The 22500-nt window shown below is 33.9% G+C and overlaps 1 protein-coding gene across 2 annotated transcripts in view; it reads left to right on the forward strand.

Moving 5' to 3' along the window:
- The window catches only part of LOC142237112 (1-acyl-sn-glycerol-3-phosphate acyltransferase delta-like), a 29993-nt gene extending 9317 nt beyond the window's left edge, over positions 1 to 20676 (forward strand). For both annotated transcript variants that reach the window (XM_075308470.1, XM_075308471.1), the window contains exons 2-5: positions 4714 to 4946; positions 5015 to 5550; positions 5611 to 5968; positions 19780 to 20676. In XM_075308470.1, coding sequence (XP_075164585.1) covers positions 4766 to 4946; positions 5015 to 5550; positions 5611 to 5968; positions 19780 to 19868 — 1164 coding nt within the window. In that variant the 5' untranslated portion in view covers positions 4714 to 4765 and the 3' untranslated portion in view covers positions 19869 to 20676. The remainder of the gene's footprint in view (positions 1 to 4713; positions 4947 to 5014; positions 5551 to 5610; positions 5969 to 19779) is intronic.
- Positions 20677 to 22500: the final 1824 nt, after the last annotated feature.

The raw sequence follows: 22500 nt of genomic DNA on the forward strand, positions 1-22500 counted from the left end.
GCAGGTATTTTAAGCCTATAAATATGCTTAAGGATGGTTGTATGTGTCGATCCATGTTTTGATATAGTCCCCATATAGACGATATTCCGATTTGACTTCTTGAAGGCATGGAAGCCGCAGCTTTTATCTGAAATTAAACTCTATTAACATGTTGGTCTGTAGGGCGTTGGTTGATTAAATAAATGAATAAATAAATAAAATAGAAAATTAAAGAATTTTAGGTCAGTAAACAGAAATTTGGTATATATTTTCCGTGCTTGGATGAGGGCATGGACGCCGCAATTTTTAATCAACTTGCTTGAAAGTAGATGTTTAGAAGTATATTAAATCCATAAAGATATTTGCCAAATTTGGTATACATCTGTCCATATTTGGGTATTGCCGCCATATAGACTGACCTCCCGATTTGACTTCTTGAAGGCTCCATGGCGATTCGGTTAAAATTGGAAATGTGGAGGTAGGTCCACAAAGAAATATGCTAAATTTTGTATTCAACGGTCCATGTCGGGATATAGTCTCATATAAAAACCGATCCCACGATTTTATTTTTTGAGGGCTTGGAATCCGCAATTTTTATCCAATTTCAAATTTAAAATGAGATGTGCCATATTTGGTACATATTGGGTCATGTTTTCTTATAGCCCCTATAGAGACCGATCTACCGATATGATTTTTTTATCATTTTCCTTGAAATTCTTAAAATTTATTTTTAGATATATTTTGGGTCTAAAGGAACTATGTTAAATGTAGTTTTTATCAATGTCTCCCTATAACTACCTTATAGACCAATCTTCCGATTTCACCTTTTAAACCTAATATGTCATATTAGTGTTTATATTGATATAGCCACAAATAGACTAATTAGAATGATCCATTTCAATTAATAATGGTCCATTGAATAAATTGACAGAATTTTGGTTTGGAATCGTATGAAAGGCGACATTTTCATATTATTTTCATGAATAGATATTTAAGATTCTCTGTAGAAATTAAACAAAAAACAAATCTAAAATTTGATGTTACACATTTCAATTTTAACTTTGGAATCAGTACCATTTGACGGAGGTTTATGTTAGAGGTGTGCACGTGACACGAAATTGTCGTGACTCACGAAAATTTTCGTGATTCGTGCGTGAGTCACGCTCATGACAACAGCGTGAGTGTGCGTGAGCGTGACTAACAAACCAAAACGTCGTGCGTGAGCGTGAGTCACGAAAATAATATCTTCGTGAGTGTGCGTGAGTAACGAATTACACTCACGAAAATATTCCTGCTCACCAACATAAAACGCTTAAGAGTTAAATTCAATTACAATTTTAGTGACACCTGGGATGTTAAGAGTTTAATAACACTCTCGATTTTAATAATGCTCATGTTTTCAGACACTTTGGTAAGGTAAATTAATCATAAAATTATTCGTGAGTCACGATATTTTTCGTGAGTCACGGTATTTTTCGTGAGTCACGACTTTTCGTGCGTGAGTGTGCATGAGTAAAAATTTTCTTTTCGTGAGTGTGCGTGAGCGTGAGTCTTACCAAAAATATCGTGCGTGAGTATGATTTTTCAGTCGTGAGTGTGTGAGTAAACCATTACTCACGTGCACACCTCTACCCAGTCAGAAAAAAAACATCGGAAAAGCGTTATAAAAGCGTTGTGAACGGTTGATACACGGTGGGAAAAAGCGTTGTTACAACCCCAAAATGATAACATCATTCCATGGTGTATCGATTATATTTAACAACGTTTTCAAAGCGTCATGAAAACAATATTTTATACGCTTTTCCGATGGTTTAACGAACGCTTTGACAACCCCAAAATGATAACATCGTTATACGATGTATCGATGGTTTTTATAACCATTAAAAAGCACTGAAAAACAACATTTCACACGTCTTTCCAATTGTTTCTAGAATGCTTTAGGAAGGTTAGAATTATAAGTTTACAGTACCTTAAAACCGCTATTGAAACAAAACAAAATACGTAGAATATTTTATTGTTATATTTATATTAGTGTTTTACACTTTACATCAAAAAGAGAACCCCCCAGTCAGAAATTTACGATGGTTATAAATATTGAGCGTTGTAACAGCGTTGGAACCCAACGTTGAAACAACGCTTGCTAAACAAATTAATTGACGGTTTTTAAATAGTAAATTTTCCATAAAATTATCGTTGAAAATGCATGTTCCATCAATGTCCAATGGTTTTTAATGAGTAATGGAGGTATAATTGTTGATAGGAATTGATTTATAATAGGATAATGTTCCTTTATCATATAAAGTGAATATGTACATTAACAGTGAAACCACTAGGAACAACAATTTGGGTAATTTTACAAATGAGTAGAAAGTTTAAACTAAACGCTGACATCACGCCAAAACCCAAATATAAGTACTTATTTATCGACTAATTGAAGAAATTTTGTTAGACATAATTACTTTTTTCACATGTTAAGGTGAGTATTAACTTCGAGTTTAGCCGCTTAAATCGCTAAAGTGAAAACTAAATCAGTAAGAAAAATGCACAAAATCATACATATTTGTTGCAAATTTTATTATAACTTGATGGGGAAAAGCCCAAAGCAAATTTTCACAAAGTTTGTATTCCTTAAAATGGATTATTAAAGAAAAGTAATCGTGAAAAAATGACGTTTTTATCGCCTAAACTCGAACTTAATACCCACCTTTAAAGAAAATTTCATTGTTTGAAGGAAAAAATTGGAGTTCAGTATTGCAAGAATGTTATTTTGGTGCATTTGGGGTAAAATGTACAAATCTTTTGGCGCATTTGGGGTAAAATGTACAAATCTTAAGAAATTCTGAAGTGTTTTGTGTGAAACACGCACATTTGTGTATAACTTTTTCCCTTTGTTAATTCACACTTTTCCAAGAGTGAATTTTGAACTATTACCTATAGGAAATAATAAAGACATATGACTAGCCCCTAAAATCACAAATTTTTCATGATTACTTTTCTTTAATAATTCATTTTAAGGAATACAAACTTTATGAAAATTTGCTTTGGGCTATTCCCCATCAAGATATAAAGAAATCTGCAACAAATATGTATACTTTTATGTCTTTTTTACTGATTTAGTTTTCACTTTAGCGATTTTTGACCATATTAAAATAATTTTTTTACCAATTATAAATGTCAATCTTAATCTTAGTTATGTATTTTTCCTATTAACGGCCATTTTCATGTAGCTTTGTTTTGTTTCAATAGCGGTTTTAAGGTACTGTAAAATTATAATTCTAACCCTCCTAAAGCATTCTAGAAACAATTGGAAATGAAATGTTGTTTTTCAGTGCTTTTTAATGGTTGTAAAAACCATCGATACACCGTATAACGATGTTATCATTTTGGGGTTGTCAAAGCGTTCGTTAAACCATCGGAAAAGCGTATAAAATATTGTTTTCATGACGCTTTGAAAACGTTGTTAAATACAATCGATACACCGTGGAATGATGTTATCATTTTGGGGTTGTAACGACGCTTTTTCCCACCGTGTATCAACCGTTCACAACGCTTTTACAACGCTTTTCCGATGGTTTTTTTCTGACTGGGCCTCTACGACACTAAAATGAACTTAACAAAGGGAAAAAGTTATACACAAATGTGCATATTTCAAACAAAACACTTCAGAATTTCTTAAGATTTGTACATTTTACCCCAAATGCACCAATAGAAAATTCTTGCAATACTGAACTGCAATTTTTTCCTTCAAAAAATGAAATTTTCTTTAAAGGTGGGTATTAAGTTCTAGTTCAGCCGCTAAAAACGTCATTTTTTCACGATTACTTTTCTTTAATAATCCATTTTAAGGAATACAAACTTTGTGAAAATTTGCTTTGGGCTTTTCCCCATCAAGTTATAATAAAATTTGCAACAAATACCTATAATTTCATGCATTTTTCTTACTGATTTAGTTTTCACTTTAGCGATTTAAGCGGCTAAACTCGAAGTTAATACTCACCTTAACATGTGAAAAAAAAAGTAACAAACAAGTAACAAAATTTCTTCAATTAGTCGATAAATAAGTACTTATATTTGGGGTTTGGGGTGATGTCAGCGTTTAGTTTAGTTAAAACTTTCTACAATTGCCTCATTTGTAAAATTAACCAAAATTGTTGTTCCTAGTGGTTTCACTGTTAATGTACATATTCACTTCATATGATAAAGGAACATTATCCTATTATAAATCAATTCCTATCAACAATAATACCTCCATTACTCATTAAAAACCATTGGACATTGATGGAACATGAATTTTCAACGATAATTTTATGGAAAATGTACTATTTAAAAACCGTCAATTAATTTGTTTAGCAAGCGTTGTTTCAACGTTGGCTTCCAACGCTGTTACAACGCTCAATATTTATAACCATCGTAAATTTCTGACTGGGTAATTTATGTCCCGTCTAATTCACTTGAAATTCTAATATTAAAAATGAAAAATAGATTATTGCATGCGTTTCATGGTGGTGGGTATTTAGGATTCGGCCCGGCAGAAATTTTAGCCGTAAATACTTGTTTTACCTACCAGGCGAATGATTTTCTGTGCGAGTATAATATTTATAATTATATCGGGGATTTTTCCACAAAATTCGCCAACTTGTATTCTTTCTTCTTCTAAGGAAAGACATTTTTCTGGCAATTATTTAATAAAATTTTACTTATCAATTGCGGGGCTTATATTATGTATTTTTTTAGATTTGCAGATAGCATTATCCGTTTGGACCGGGAGATAAACATTTAACAAAACATGTCTTCACCACAAGTTAAATTGAAGCAAAGACTGACGCATTTCTCCATAGCGATAACTTTTTTCGCATCAGGATTGGTCATAAATCTTCTCCAACTAATAATACATGTGACCATAAAGCCATTTAACAAAAAGTTCTTCCGAAAACTAATGTACTATTTATGTTACTCCTTATACTCACGTAAGAATGCCCATATCCATAATTTTCATCTGAGTGAGGGTACACTAATCCATTTTTTCATTTTGCAGAATTAATATTTGTTAGCGATTGGCTTTCCAATAGTTTTATACATGTTTACATGGATGCAGATGATGAGAAAAAATATTGCGGAAAGGAAAATGTATTGCTTATTATGAATCACACTTATGAAATTGATTGGCTAGCTGGATGGATGTTTACAGAAAAGGTTGGTGTTTTAGGAAACTGTAAAGCCTACGCCAAAAAAGTTATTTCATATGTTCCAGTTATTGGTTGGGCATGGAAATTTGCTGAATTTGTCTTCCTCGAGCGTTCGTTCGATAAAGATAGAGAGATAATTGCTCGTCAGTTAAAAGAAGTTTATGCATATCCTGATCCTACTTGGCTTCTTCTCAATGCTGAAGGAACGCGTTTCACTGAGAAAAAACATGAAGCTTCTGTTAAATTTGCACAAGAACGCGGTATGACCGTTTTGAAGCACCATTTAATACCCCGCACTAAAGGATTTACCGCTAGTTTGGAAAGTTTGCGAGGACGTTGCCCTGCTATATATGATATTAATTTAGCTTTCAAAAAAGACGCAGTGGTATGTACACATTTTGTTTTCAAAGGTATGATTTATATCTGTGCTTGATTTTTTTTTTAGAATCCACCTACTATGTCCACACTTTTAAGTGGAAAGCCCGTTGAAGCATTTATGTTCGTCAGACGTATTCCATTAGAAAATGTTCCAGCCGATGAGGAGAAGGCAGCAGCATGGCTACAGAATCTTTTCGTGGAAAAAGATAGAATCATGGAAAGTTTCCATACAACTGGTAGTTTCTTTAAAACATCTGGCTTTAAAGAAACTGCTTGCAAAATCTACCCTAAAAGATTATGTGTGCTGGTAAATTTTGCCTCATGGTATATAGTCTCCATCTCATCAGTTTTGTACTATTTAATATCTTCACTGATGTTAAACAATTGGACTGGGTTATCCATTGCCGTCTTAATTCTAGCCACATGTAAGTATTGCACATTTAACATTAAAAACAAATCGCCAGACCTCCATGAAATATTTACATTTGCCTATTTTTATACCCACCACCATAAAATGGTGACGGGGGTATAATAAGTTTGTCATTCCGTTTGTAACACATCGAAATATCGATTTCCGAATATATAAAGTATATATATATTCTTGATCAGGGAGAAATTCTAAGACGATATAAGCATGTCCGTCTGTCCGTCTGTCTGTCTGTCTGTTGTAATCACGCTACAGCCTTCAATAACGGCGCTATCGTCCCCAAATTTGGCACAGATTAGTTTTTTGTTTGCAGGCAGGTAAAGTTCGAAGATGGGCTATATCGGTCAAAGTTTTGATATAGTCCCCATATAAACCGACCTCCCGATTTGGGGTCTTGGGCCTATAAAAACTGTACTTTTTATCAGATTTGCCTGAAATTGAAAATCCAGAGGTATTTTGGGACCATAAAGAGGTGTGTCGAAAATGGTCCGTATCGGTCCATGTTTTGATATAGCCCCCATATAGACCGATCTCCCGATTTTGCTTCTTAGGCGTCTAGAAACAGTATTTTCTATCCGATTTGCCTGAAATTGGAAATCTAGAGGTATTGTAGGACTATAAAGAGGTGTGTCGAAAATGGTCCGTATCGGTCCATGTTTTGGTATAGCCCCCATATAGACCGATCTCCCGATTTTGCTTCTTGCGCGTCTAGAAACAGTATTTTCTATTGAAATTCTAGAGGTATTTTGGGACCATAAAGAGGTGAGTCGAAAATGGTCCGTATCGGTCCATGTTTTGATATAGCCTCCATATAAACCAACCTCCCGATTTGGAGTCTTGGGCCTATAAAAACCGTAGTTTTTATCCAATTTGCCTGAAATATAGAGGAATATAGAGGTATATAGAGGTATTTGAGGACCATAAAAAAGTGTGCCGAAAATGGTGCCCATCGGTCCATGTTTTGGTATAGCCCCCATATAGACCGATATCCCGATTTTGCTTCTAGGGCTTCTAGAAACTATATTTACAATACGATTTGCCTGAAATTGGAAATCTAGAGGTATTTGAGGACCATAAAAAGGTGTGCCGAAAATGGTGCTCATCGGTCCATGTTTTGATATAGGCCCCATAGAGACTGATCTCCCGATTTTGCTTCTTGGGCTTCAAGAAGCCATATTTTCTATCCGATTTCCCTGAAATTGAAAATCTAGAGTTCTTTTGGGACCATAGAAAGGTGTACCGAAAATGGTGCCCATCGGTCCATTTTTTGGTATAGCCCCCATATAGACCGATCGCCCGATTTTGCTTCTTGGGCTTCTAGAAACTATATTTACCATCCGCTTTGCCTGAAATTCTTGAGCTTCTATAAACTGTATTTATTACCCGATTTGCCTGAAATTCGAAATGTAGAGGTATTTTCAGACCACAAATAAATGTGCCGAAATTGAGGTATATCGGTCAATTTTTTGGTATAACCCCCATATAGACTGATCTCTCGATTTTTACTTCTTGGGCGTCTAGAGACTATGTTTTCTAGCCGATTTGTTTGAAATTCTGGAGGTATTTTAAGATCACAAATATGGCAAATGGTACCTATCGGTCCATGTTTTGGTATAGCCCCCATATACACCGATCTCCCGGCTTTATTTCTTGGGCTTCTAGAATCCGTAGTTTTTATCCGATTTGCTGGAAATTAGTAATCTATAATGAAATTTTAGACAAACGAAATTTCCTTTTCTTATAAAGTATTTTCGTTTATTCAACTCTAAAATTCTCTAAAATAGCAGGCGCACTGATCATGAAAATTGCTTCAAACTGAAGGTAAAATTTCCAGATTTTACTCATCGTATTTATTTAAATAATGGCGGAAAAAATCTAATCTGCAAATCAAGGCGTAATTTAATCATATACACGATATGTTTATAATTTCTCTAAAACTCAAACAAAATTGGTAGAATCTTTAAAGTTTTTCTTCGGGAGCTGACTGCCTTGGGAGAAGATTTGTCATCAAACCCCCTACAATTCTATATAGTATCAAGTAACCCACTACGACGAAGAGTTTTCAAAGTAAACTATCATATTTAATTCATGGTGGTGGGTATTTAAAATTCGGCCCGGCCGAATTTACTGCTGTATATATTTACTTGTTTTCTATTTATTTTATTTTTTATATATTTTTTATTTTTTAATGAGAAATTTATGAGTGTTGTGAATAAACGTGTTCGTTTGTTTCCGATATGACGACACGTTTTTTTCGCACCGTATTAAGCCAGATTGACTAAGAGTTTATTCATATTCTCAGAGTTTGAAAACTGCCCATAAAACGTGAGCAAATAGACTTTCCATGGTAGACCTGAGAACCTTTGGCATAAGTAAGATTTGGCAAGTGCAATAGGAACCCCAACATCTATCCCGTAATTGATAGCAGCGTGGCTTACGTGTGACATCTGTTAACAAGAGCCACAGAACATTCAAGTGTGCGCATACCGCGCTAAACATACACACTAAAAAAGTTTTTTTTCTGATTCAATCACGAAATTAATTGAACCAATTAATTTTTTAATTGAAATGTCTTCAATCATAGAAATGATAGTATCATTAAAAAATTAATTGAAAGTCAATTAAAAAATTAACTGATCCAATTAAACAAAAAATTGATACTATTATTTTTTGTGATTGATTTTTGTTTCAATTAATAAATTAGTTGAATCAATTGAATATTTTTAAAATTCAAGACTTTAATTGGAAAAAAATTCGTGAAATTTTCTTCTGTGTACTCGAATTGCCATTAGATTTTATTACCTTTGAAAAACGATAATAATAAATATATTCATGACGTATGATGGCTTCGTTCAAAAGTATGCCGGACGTATCTGTTAAAAGATCATTGAACTAAAATAGCACATGTAAAGTGTTATCAATAAATTATCAAGTCTGTTTGTGAGCAATAACCGCTGCGAGAGATCAGATCCATTCAAATTAATGCGCACACTAAAAGTTATATACAAATCAAATTTGGAGTGTTCAGTTGCATAGTATAACCACCATATCCTATATTAATTATCACATATAATTACCAATAGTGTATATCCGGAAAGACATATTTATGGATGTAGCGCCGATGGTCTAGTTGGCATAGGATTCAAGGATGTAATCTGAATTAAAAATGAGAGGTTTTTTTAGTTGAAGCAAAGTTCAAATTCTCTTCATCTTACTATACTTTTCAACAAGTCCGCGTACTACCGAATTTCAAACGCAGAATATGTCAACTCTAGGGAGATATGCCTAATTATAAATGTACCGAATTTCAGCCCGATCGATCACAATGTGGGCTATCTACTATTGTAAAACTACAGTAGGTAACGGATCCCATATAAGAAAAATATGCATATAAGAAAGTTAGTAAAATAGCTATAAAGGGTGATAGGGTCAAAATTTGGTCAATATAAACTTATTTCTTATTTCTTATTTCGTATTTCTTTCAATTTTGCATTTAAAAAACCTGAACACCCCTCATTTTGAAGGTGTGTGTGTGTAGAATGTTGCTCCTATTTTGATTTTGGAATTCACTCTTCAGTTGTCGAAATGCCGTCCAAGCAAGAAGAGCGGCGTATCAAAATTTTGCTCGCGCATCGCGAAAATCCGAGCTACTCAAATCAAAATCGCTAAAAGTTGCCAAATCAACCGTTACAAATGTAATTAAAGTGTTTGGGGACCGTTTGTCGACAGCCAGGAAGTCTGGATCGGGGGGAAATCGAAAACTGTCAAAGTTCGCAAAGAAATATCTGGTTTGGCAAGCCATCTGTACCTGTGGCTTGAAAAGCAGCATTTTCATAGCTTCCGGGACTGTCAACTAATAAATTTACGTGAAAGAGTGTTTGAATAAACGTCTGCTGCCTTTCCTGAAGAAACACGGTTGTTCCGTACTGTTTTGGCCGGAGTTGGCATCTTGCCATTACGGTAAAAAGGCCATGGAGTGGTACGCCGCCAACAACGCGCAGGTGGTTCCCAAGGACAAGAACCCTCCCAACACGTCAGAGCTCCGCCCAATTGAGAAATACTGGGCTATTGTCAAGTGGAACCTAAAGAAGACCAAAAAAACTGCTAAGGATGAGCAGCAGTTCAAGGCAAACTGGCTTTCTGCGGCGAAGAAGGTGGACAAGGTGGCTGTACAAAATCTGATGGCAGGTGTCAAGCGTGAGGCCCGGCAATTCGGATTTGGAAAAGCGAAAGCCTAACTGAAGATTTTTCCTGAATTTTATACTAATTGAACTTGAAAAAGAAATTTAATTTGATTTTTTAAATAAACGATTTCACCGATTTACACGCGTTTTCCCTTGACCAAATTTTGACCGTATCACCCTTTACTTTCGTTTTATTATGAACAATAAATGCCTATAAGAAAAAAAAACGCATAGGGTAAGACAGCAAATGTGGTATAGGCTGGTAATGTGGTATAGTAGTTTTTTTCTCTATCTAACAACATACGAAGAACTAAACCAAGCTGAATAGATTGTGGCTGTCAGAAAATGATGCTATCAAAGATAAATTTGATTTTTGCAACTCTTTCTTTGTGCCAGTTGAAAGAATTCACATTTACCCGTGCTCGAAGGTTTTTTTGGAGGTTCTTAATCATTTCGTTTTGTGTGAAGATATATTTTATATTTATTAATTTTCGGATGTAAATAACTGACGAGTACTAAATAAGCATAAAATGTATGCGATTGCGATACACATATTGCATTTATTTTTTTTTACAAAAAAATCTACATTATGGTGTACCACATTACCTGCACATTTTATGAATCCGTGCTTAATGTGTTTTTTAATAAATTCGCTAATATATCCGAAATTATGGGTTTCTAATTTTTCGCTCATAGTTGCGTGGATGGCTAACACTAGTAAAATGAATGTGGTAAAATCTTAGCCTCGTCGAAGAAAAACAAAAAATTTGGCTTTCGAAAAACAAATGGGTATACCACATTTGCTGCACTTACCCTATAGGAAACAAAAAATTGTGTATTTTTCAGAGTTTCTTATATCCGTTATCTACTGTAATATATGTATCAATTTTGGTGTGGATGTTTAATGGTGAACACCTACATCACCTAATGGTGAACACCTACCGAATTTCAGCCTTCCGGCCGCTTAAAAATCTCAAATCTGGAGATTTAGGACTATATGGGAGCTACAACTATATAGACTGATATAACTCATTTACAATATGCGGCGACCTATTGCAAAAGCACTTGTGCTAAGTTTCAAACAGATATCTAAATTCGTTCGAAAATTAGTAAAATTAATTTAAATTAGTAGAGAAATTTTGAAAATATGTTATAAAAGATAGAATTCTGATTCTGACAACGCTAAAATAATCTATGACCATCTAGTCACGGTAGCTGTCGAACACGCACTTACTACATACAGCGGTGCCAACTCTGACGATTTTTCGTCATTTTGACGATTTTTGATGGTAAATTTGGCCTCTGACGATTTGACGACGATTTTAAACAACTTAGTTATGAGATGACGATTTTTTAAATGCTCGACTCAAGTGTTTCCTTTTGAGGGTTTTTGACGATTTTTCAAAGAGATGTAGTTATAAGTTGACGATTTTCATAAGTTGTAATGTAAACATGTTATTTTGGATCTCAATAATATGACAATTTATATGTAGCTTGCTCCCAGCCGTCTCCAATGTAGAAAGAAATTTCAAAGCAATCAATATAAATAAACCTAAAATTCGAAATCCCTTTGAAACTTAAACATTGCAAGGTATTCTTTTGTCTATAAACTATTTAAAGCGAAATAATTTTGATTGCTATGGAGCCAGTTTAGTTAAATTCAATTTATTTATTTATTCATTACCGATAATAGTAATAATAAAAAAATTATACATGAGCAAGTAATAAGGATTTAAATTCGCTTGGAGAATAGGAAATTTTTCTGTCAAGAAAATTTTGTTAAACAATGTAGTACATATGGTCACAATCAGATATATAGTAATTTAAATTAATTAAAAATTTATTTCAATTAATCGTCGTTTAAAAAACTGGAAACTATATGACTTACTTAGAGATTTAAATGGCATTATTCATGTAACTAAAATGAATAAACCCCTTTTTTAATAACAGCTTTATTGTGTATACAATATATGGATGCCTCAGATGTTTGAATAAAATTTTTATTTTGTTCCTAAATCTTTTTTTTTCAACTGTTTTATGAGTGACGATTTTTTGAGGAATTCTTTGGGATGAATTGACGATTTTGACGAAAAATATTTTTAAAATTGACCATTTTCAGCCCAAAACAGTTGGCACCACTGTGACAGTGGTCGGTGCTATATGGAGTTAGCGGCCAAAACTACTTCCAGTATAGCTATCATCGTGAAACTTCGGTCACGGCTTTATAATTATGTCAGGACTATTTAATGATAAAATGGGAATGATTGATGACGTTTTTGTATAGCCACCCATATAGACCGATCTCCCGATTTTAATTCTTGGGCTTTATCATAAATGAAAAACATCCGCTCACTTTGAGATTTGCACAAGAAGTGATATTGTGTTTATTTCGTTTATATGACATTTGGTACTTAACTTTAGTAGGGTTGCCAAATATAATAATTAATCATTATATCATTTTCCCCCCCTTAAAAGAGTTTGATATATACATAATTTTTTGTTAAATATATATATATATGATGTGTACTTATACATGAAAATTCATTTCCCTTTCATATAAAATATCTGTGCATATATATGGTAGTTTATGATATGAAAAATAGATAATTTTTGTTTTAAATTAATAATCCAAAAATCGTGCTGGTACTTTTCGTTGTCTTTCAGAGCGTCTAAGAGCATTATTAGGAGTTGAAAGTTGAGTTGCTTCTGAGACAGTCTTAGATGGGTCTTCATTTAAGTTTGCTGGTGGTAGGGATTCTTGTAACACAGCTCGTGGAATTCCTAGATGTTGTTGCTTACTTGAAATGATTATTTCTTGTTGACTTACAAAAGATTTCCTTTCCGATTCGCTTCTAATAGTGTTCTTATTAACGCCTACTTTCCGTATTTGGTCCACGTGTCGCTTCCATACTCTTCCATCGTCCAATTTAATGTTATAATGGAGCTTCCCAAGCCTCTCCTTCACCTCTCCAAATTTCCATTTGCTAAGAGACAGATAGTCTCGCACTGAAACTCTATCACCAACTGAAAAATATTTGACATTTGTATTTGGGTTATATATCTGGGCACCATTTTTTGGTAACAATAAATCAAGTCGGGATTTAATCTGTCTACCAAACATCAACATCGCTGGTGATTTTCCAGTAACAGGATGGATAGCTCGCCGGTAAGAAAATAATATTTTTGCCAATTCTTTGCTCATTGAGCTTGGGCTGCACTTCGATGCTAATAATTTGTTTTTAAACGTTTGTACATACCGTTCGGCTTGGCCATTAGTTGCTGGATGGTAGGGTGCGCCTAGCTTGTGCTCGATACCATTCTCTTTGAGAAACCTCTTAAAATCATTGGATACAAATTGTGTTCCATGGTCGCTCACAAATATATTCGGAATACCAAATTGGGCAAATATTTCCCGACATTTTTGAATTGTTGTGTCCGTTGTTATATTGGGAACAATATGAATTTCTGGCCATTTTGTAAATGAATCTATAAGTATGAACTAGTATTTTCCCATGAAAGGTCCTGCATAGTCTGCATGAACACGCTCGAATGGCTTGCTCGGCCTGGCCCAACAATGCGTTTCAACCTTTTTTGGATCCGGGCGTACTAATTGACACGATTCGCATTTAGCCACTAAATTCTCAATGTCGTTGTCCATTTGGTTCCACCATACATAGGCTCTTGCTAAACTTTTCATACGTGATATACCGAAATGTGCTGTATGTAATTCATCTAAGACACGTTCTCTCAACTTTTTTGGTATGTACACCCTAATGCCGCGTAAAATGCAGCCATTATTCAAAGAAAATTCCGTTTGAGTGATTCCAAAACGGTCTTTACTATTACACTCGCGACCATACTGCAAGCAATTTAACAAAGTTTTTACCTCTGAATCCATCTTTGTTGCATACCTTAGTTCCTCAGCTGTAACAGGTAAATTATCAATAATCTCTTCTTCCACAACATGGACTTCATCAATGAACTCGTCGCTTTCAGGTGTTGGCAAACGTGACATAGCATCTGCATTTGAATTTTCTTTTGACCTCTTACATTGGATATCATAATTGAACTGCTCTAAAAATATGGCATAATGTTGCATTCTTGTTGCTGAATATACTGGTAGTCCTTTCTTTGGTGAGAAAATTTGCGATATGGCTCTATTGTCTGTAATTAGAGTAAATTTCTTACCAAATAAATAATTATAAAATTTGCGGACACCAAAAATTATAGCGTACGCCTCTCTATCTATTTGGGAATACTTTTGCTGTGTTCTACTAAGGGTCTGTGACGCGAATTGTATGGGTTTTTCAGAACCATCTTCGCAAATGTGACTAAGTACTGCGCCCACACCTGTAGGGCTAGCGTCGACAGCTAATGTTATTGGTAACCTTGGGTCGTAATGGGTTAGAACCGTATCGGACTGCATTTGCCTTTTAATTTCATTAACCGCTGCTTCACACTCTTTATCAAAACAAAATTGTACCTCATTTTGCAATAGCCGGTTTAATGGATATGCAATATCGGCGAGGTTTTTTACGAATCTACCGTAGTAATTAATAAGGCCTAGAAAAGCACGAACTTCGTCTTTGTTCGATGGCATTTTCATTTGTTGTATTGCTTGTATTTTACTTTCCATGCGCTTAATGCCCGATTTATTTATCACATACCCACAGTAAACAATTTCGTTTTGCAAGAATTCCGACTTATCAATATTTATTCGCATGTTGTACTTACAGAATCTTTTTAAAACTTCTTCTAGTCTGTACAGGTGGGTTTGGTCGTCTGGAGCCGTAATCTTGATATCGTCTAAGAAAACTGAAACGCCAGGAATGTCGCTCAGAATTTGTTCCATTAACCTTTGAAATTTTGCAGGTGCACTGGCTATGCCATACATCATCCGAGTCGGTTGGTATAGACCTTTATGTGTGTTTAATGTTAACAAATGTCTGTCCTTTGGATGAATTTCCAGTTGTAAGTACGCCTTCGTCAAATCAATTTTAGAAAATTTTTTTCCTCCAGCCATCTTGCTGAAAAGTTCCTCAATCGTAGGAAGAGGATACTCATCTACTACTAAAGCCGGGTTAAGGGTTACTTTGTAGTCGCCGCATATTCTTACCGCCCCATTCTTTTTTGGCACAATAACCACAGGGGTAGCCCATTCGCTTTTCTCGACTTTTTCAAATAAGCCATCAGCAACATGCTCATCCAATTGTTTTTCAACAGCTTCCATCAGTGGAAATGGTACCCTTCTAGCCTTCACAAATTTTGGTGTTACGTCTGGCTTCAAATATAAACGGGCTTGAAGTTCTTTTATTTTGCCAACTGATTTTGAAACCACTACAGGATACTTTTCAAGCAATTTTTTAATTTTTGATTCGTTCTCGGTCTGTATTGAATTAACAACTTCTCTACCCTCATCGCCTTTAATTATTTCGTCCAAATTTAGCTTTATTTGACGCAACCAATCTCGACCCATCAATGGCTTCCGATCCGACTTGACGATGTACAACTTCAATTTCTTGTTATGACATTGAGCTATGTTCACTCGAATGAAACCTACACATTTTAGTTTCGTGCCACAATAGCTTGTTAGTTGTATATCTGATGGTTCGACTGTAATTTTTGAGAAATAATTCTTTGCGTCGTTTAAATTCATTATGGAAACAGGAGCACCCGTGTCCATCTCGAAATCAATCAAGTGATTATTGACCTTTAAAGGCACCACAATTTTCTTACGTAATTTTGTTGGGCTCTGTATTTCTGCAATGTGCAGAATTTCTTCTACTGTTTTCTCTTCTTCACTGTCGTTTATCATATTCACTTTATTTTTGCCTTTATAGCATACCTTCTTAATGTGCCCTTTCTTTTTGCACAAATGACATACGGCGTCTTTAAATTTGCATTGATCGGCCATGTGTCTGTTGTCCCCACAGCGAAAACAGGTTTTTGCTTCATAACGACTTACTCTTTTCTTATACCTTCCTTCTTTAGTCGACTTGACCGCCATTTTGTTCACGCTCATCTTCTCCACCTTACACTGCAATTCATTTCCACCCGTCTCTGCCATCTCGCTCGCCATCACCATATCCATTGCTTCAGCAAAAGTCAGCCCTTTTTTCTCCAACAGCCTGCTCTGAACCTTTTTATCCAACAAACCAAACACCAATTGATTCCTCAAGGCCTTCTCCAGATGATCACCAAAATTGCAATTCGCTGCCAACCTCTGCAATTCCATCACAAAATCCGACACCTTTTCACCCTCTTTCTGCTTCCTCATATTGAATCGGAAATTTTCCAATAACTCATTTGGCTTTGGGTCAAAATGATCTTGTAACACTTTTACTATGGCTTCAAATGATTTACTCTCCGGCAACGTAGGAGTTAATTTGTCACACAGTATATTATACGTTTCGGGGCCAATGAAGTGCAACAACAACATTTGATGCTTGGAAGAATCACATCCATAAAGTGATAGTGCTGTTTGAAACCGCTTCACCCATCTTGACCATGATGTTCTTTTATTATCAAATGGCTCGAAATTAAAAAAGGATACAACAGCACTTCCATTCTCGTTCACCATGGTTTCAAAAACAAAATATATATATTACGACTTTCTTGTGAATAACTAACGGTAAAAACAAAATCCACTTTTTCTCTACACTTGTGGTGTTCTCTTCTTTACTCGTCGCCAAATTATCATAAATGAAAAACATCCGCTCACTTTGAGATTTGCACAAGAAGTGATATTGTGTTTATTTCGTTTATATGACATTTGGTACTTAACTTTAGTAGGGTTGCCAAATATAATAATTAATCATTATATCAGGCTTCTAGAAACTGTATTTTCTATCCGATTTCGCTGGAAATTGAAATCTAAAGGTATATTAGGACCAAAAGTAGGTGTGCTAAAAACGGTGTGTATCGGTCCATGTTTTGGTATAGCCCCATATAGACCGATCTCCCACTTTTACTTCTTGAGCCTCTAGGAACCATAGTTTCTATCCGATTTCCCTGAAATTGGAAATCTATAGGTATTTTAGGACCGCAAATGTCTATCGGTCCATGTATTTATATAGCCACCATATAGACCGATATCCCGATTCTTCTTGGGCTTCTAGAAACCGTATTTTCTATCCGATTTGCCTTAAACTTGAAATACAGAGGTATTTTAGGACCACAAATAGGTGTGAAGAAATGATGGTTATAGGTTCATGTGTTGGTATAGCCCCTATATATACCGATCTTCCGATTTTATTTTTTGGGCTTCTAAAAGTCGTACTATCTATCCGATTTGCATAAATTTAAAATCTAGAATTATTTTAAGATCCCAAATAGATCACACAAAAAATATCAATTAATTTGATTGTCAATACAACTAAAATTATGTTTAAATCTGAGCTAACAACGTAATTTGTAAATACAATTACGATTTTAGTCACTTTAGCAACCAATTTTGTTATATCAACAATCATTTTGTTATATCATTTTCTGTGATGTAACGGAAATGAGGTGAATCAGCCCATGTGTTGGTATAACCTACGTATAGACCGATCTCACGATTTTACCCTAAGGGCAGTAGTTTTTATGCGATTTTCATGAAGTTGTGTTTTACATTGTTTTGAAAATTCGCCCTATTTTCATCGATATATTTTGAACCACTTAACTTATCACAGATCTAAATATACACGTTTGTTCGACATCTCAATACCTTGCATTCAAGTACAAACAACGATATAATCGGACATTTCTAGCTCGAGGTATAATTTGTTTAGCGAAAATAGTAAGAAAAACTAAAAATAACGGGATATCCCAAACACGGTTTCATAAAAAAATTTTAACCTTTATTTTCAAATTCAGCAGATCAAAATACATAAGAAAAGTCGTCCAATGTACATTTTTAGTGTAAACTAGTGTTAACAAACACCACACAAAAATTGATATTTGGATATAAAGAAACAAGACCACTTCGGTATTAGGGAGATAACACAAAGGGGGGCAAAAGAAAGCAGCTGATTTTTATCAATTTAGAATCTTGAAATATTAACTAATAAACCACAAAAACTCCCATTGGATACTTCAGGGGGGAACACAACTAAAACTCCACATAAAATTTACATATAAGAACGAACGAACACAAAACAATGTGACTGACAAAAATTGATTTTATAACAAATTTAAAACAATTTTTACACACTTTTTTTATTTTAAAATATAGGTAATATCATTTATTGAATCATTTCGATTTATTTCGATATAATTTTTTTCTTTTATTTATATTTATTTAAAAGTGCCCTTAAGTTTAGCCACCGTGGTGCAATGGTTAGCATGCCCGCCTTGCATACACAAGGTCGTGGGTTCGATTCCTGCTACGACCGAACACCAAAAAGCTTTTCAGCGGTGGATTATCCCACCTCAGTAATGCTGGTGACATTTCTGAGGGTTTCAAAGCTTCTCTAAGTGGTTTCACTGGAATGCGGAACGCCGTTCGGACTCGGCTATAAAAAGGAGGTCCCTTGTCATTGAGCTTAACATGGAATCGGGCAGCACTCAGTGATAAGAGAGAAGTTCACCACTGTGGTATCACAATGGACTGAATAGTCTAAGTGAGCTTGATACATCGGGCTGCCACATAACCTAACCTAACCTAAGTTTATACTTTTTCACACTTCAAAAACCAACTGCTTACTTGCTCTCTCTTTTGAAGTCGTTCTTAAAGAGTACAGATGAAATAAAACAAAACCAAATACACATTGTAAAACCTTGTTTGCATAAGAAACAGTGGTGCCACACTTTTTGACAAATTTCTAACTTTGATTTTTTATTTTTGGCCAAAGGGATCGACCACTGTGCACTGACTACATACATCATTATAAGGGCTGTTTTCTTTTAGCACTGGATATGCTAAGCCGTTAAGGAGTAAAATAAAACAGAGTACTCGTTTATCCAGGACATCTCCAAAAATATGCAACACTGTCATCAGCTGTTTAAAAACAATCACAGAAAAGAAGTGAAATCTTGCATTTTTAATGTATGAAATGCCTCAATTAGTAATAAATATTTACTGCTGCGATTATTTATGACACTGTATCACTTTGAATTTCATGATTTTCGATAAAATAGTCACAATAAATTGCTATTGTGAATCGAAGAAGCGTCACTTTATCCAAATACAATCTGGCAACATCGGCGCGACTTGCACTGATGAGATGTTCTGGATAGAACACCAGTGCAACGATGTTCTGGATAGCCCATACAAATGTTGCATCCAGTGCAAAAAGAAAACAGCCCTAAAGTAAAAATAAAAGAAATACAGGAAGATACTAGAAAATAAATAGATGATGACTTAATTTTATCGTTACAAATTGAAATTTTGAATTTACGGAAACTAAGTAAAATCTAGAAATATCGTATTTGTAACAGCATATATTAAATTATATTGAAGGTAATCCCCGAAGGTATGACGAAATACTCGAATATAAGAATTTAAAATTCAGTTAATTAAGAAACAACAATATCGTTGTCATATCTTCATGACCTCGAGCCAAACGAATCACAGAACTATTTAATAAAAATGTCAAATAAGAAAATCTAAACAAAAGAATTAATCATTTTTTCTTTTTTTCAGTTTATTTCTTTATGGTGAAAGCTATTAACATGTCCAAAATAAGTAAAGCTTCCAATTATGGTGCAGAAACGAACAAAACTTCAAATTAATACAATCTTCTACGTCGAACCGCCAAGAAGACAAGGAAAGATCTATTCTATAAAGAAAAGCACAAGTCATTTTAAATGAATGTTTTAAAGAAAATAACGTACAATTAATGTATTCGCTGTTATACAACTTGTGTATATTTAAAAGCCAAAAATCCAACCATATATATATATTCGTTGAAAAACAAAGAACCTACTTTAAAAGCATTAAAAATTACTTTAAACATTTAAATTGGTAATTTACATATGTTTCATCAAGAGTTGACATCATGAAAGGAAATATCTGAGGAAACACGATAGAACATTATGAATATGCTGAAATAAAATCTTCTAAAGACCCAAATATAATTTAATTTATAATATTAAACAATGCTATCGCTGATTGTGTGGTAATCATTAAATTAGTGTGTAATAAGTGTGAATTCATAAAACAAATAAAACAAACGAACAACAAATATTTATTTTTATTAATAATTGAAAATAGAATTATATTTTTGGGTACAAAGTCTACGTCTCTCTAAGTAAAAATCTGAAATATATTTTCCAAACATTATTATTATTTAAAATACATCGTGTGAACATTCGTAATTATTATTAGTTAGACTATACATTGGGTTTTTACTCGAAACTGATCCCAGCGGTCGTACAGTGTTTTTAATAATATATATATAATATATGTACATACTTCTTACAATGTACAATTATTCTTTATATATGTACTTTATAAAATTGTTGAAATATATTTAAAAATTGATTTTTTATGATAAATGTTGTCTATTTCTAAAATAAACATTTTTATTTATAAAAAAAACTGATTTGAAATACTTTAGCTTTTTTGATATTGTAAGGTTAGTTGTGGTATTTTTTATTTAATTAACTCACTTTACAACCACGTCCAAACGGTCGTATGCGGTTACAAACATACTCATCATAAGGGCGGTACTATGTTCGCTTTTCGCTTTCAATTGATACACATTCGCTTTCAATTGATACACATTCTATTTTTCATCTAGATTTGGTCAAGATTTAACAGGTATATATTTGTTTTCATTTATAATTTTGATTGTTTTAGAAAAAGTAATCGCGAAAATAAGGTGACTTTCAATTCGTAAACCGAACAAAGTTCCTGTCTATAGAGAAAAAAATGTACCTTAAAATATAATGAAGGACTACAAAGAATGTAAAAAATAACACATTCATTAAACTTAACACTAAGTAAATAGCTTCGATGAAGTAAAAGGATTGGTAATTGTTGTTTTTATCGATTTTACAAGAAAGCGAACATGCTTCGCAATCCTTGGATTGGTAATTGTTGTTTTTATCGATTTTACAAGAAAGCGAACATGCTTCGCAATCCTTGTTGAGCCTCCTTGTGTTGACATGGGATGTGAACTTGGCATCCTACGGATTCATTTCCCAAGTTTCCTAACCGCATTTATAAATATGATCATGCATTTAAACCATTTGCCATGCTATCAATCGTGTACTGGTACACACATGTATCGCTTTCGTGAGGTGTCACCGTCAAGAGACCGATTAATCGAAACCGAAGCTTTTAATAACGTATTTCATATCAAATTGTCCCACTAAAAGCACCCAATACAAATAAAACGAAATTTTCAAAATCCTCCATATGGGGAAAACAGCACTCCATGTCCAATATAATTGAGAAAATAAAAAAAAAAAACAATATTACATAATTAAATTGATTCATATATTACGGAGCCAACATCACATACATTTCTCTGATTTAAATTGATATTTTTGATTAACCCTTCTGTGCGTGTTAAAGTCCCAGTGGACCTTTTTAATTTTTATTCACACATAACTTTATCTTTGATATGATTTGCAGCGTGATGCTTTATGACTTCTTGTATTAAAGTGTTTTAAGTTGGAAAATATAAATTTGTATGTGATTGAATCATTAAATCGGTTTTTATAGGTGTTTAAAACAATTTAGTGCGTTTCTGTGTGATGAGGTCCAATGGGACCCACCACTAATTACAATGTTGGTTTTAGCACAGTTTAAAAAGCGGCGTAAATAAATCGCGATTTTTGTGCTTGGAACAATTAGTAACACTAACATTCATTCAAAAAATACCATTATTTAGAAGAATTTGTAATTTTTGAAGTTTCCATTGGTTTCGTTGCTTAGTACACTCAAAAAAGTGAACTCTCTATTTCACTAAAGCCAATTTAACTTTAGTTTAGTCCATGGAATTATTATGTTTGGGGATAGTTTCCTTTACTCTAATATTTTATTGCGTACGTTAGTTAAATGAACTAAAAAGGGAAAAAATTATACACAAATAAAGCATAAAAATTTACTAAACAAGTGAAAAAAATTAATTATGTTTAATAAATTTTATTCTATTTATTTATTTATTTCATAAAGAGTCAAGTCGCTAGACCATATATGACCCAAAAACTACACAATTCTTTGAATAATTGACTTAATTTATAACATTAAATAGAATAAACAAGTACGGAAAGTCTAAAGTCGGGCGGGCCGACTATATTATACCCTTCACCACTTTGTAAGTCCACATTTTCGATACCATATCAAATCCGTCCAATGTGTTGGATGCTATATGAATCCATACACATATATTCTGTATATCTGAGCAGATCTGTA

The sequence above is a fragment of the Haematobia irritans genome, chromosome 4, assembly GCF_050003625.1.
Source record: "Haematobia irritans isolate KBUSLIRL chromosome 4, ASM5000362v1, whole genome shotgun sequence".
NCBI lineage: Eukaryota > Metazoa > Arthropoda > Insecta > Diptera > Muscidae > Haematobia > Haematobia irritans.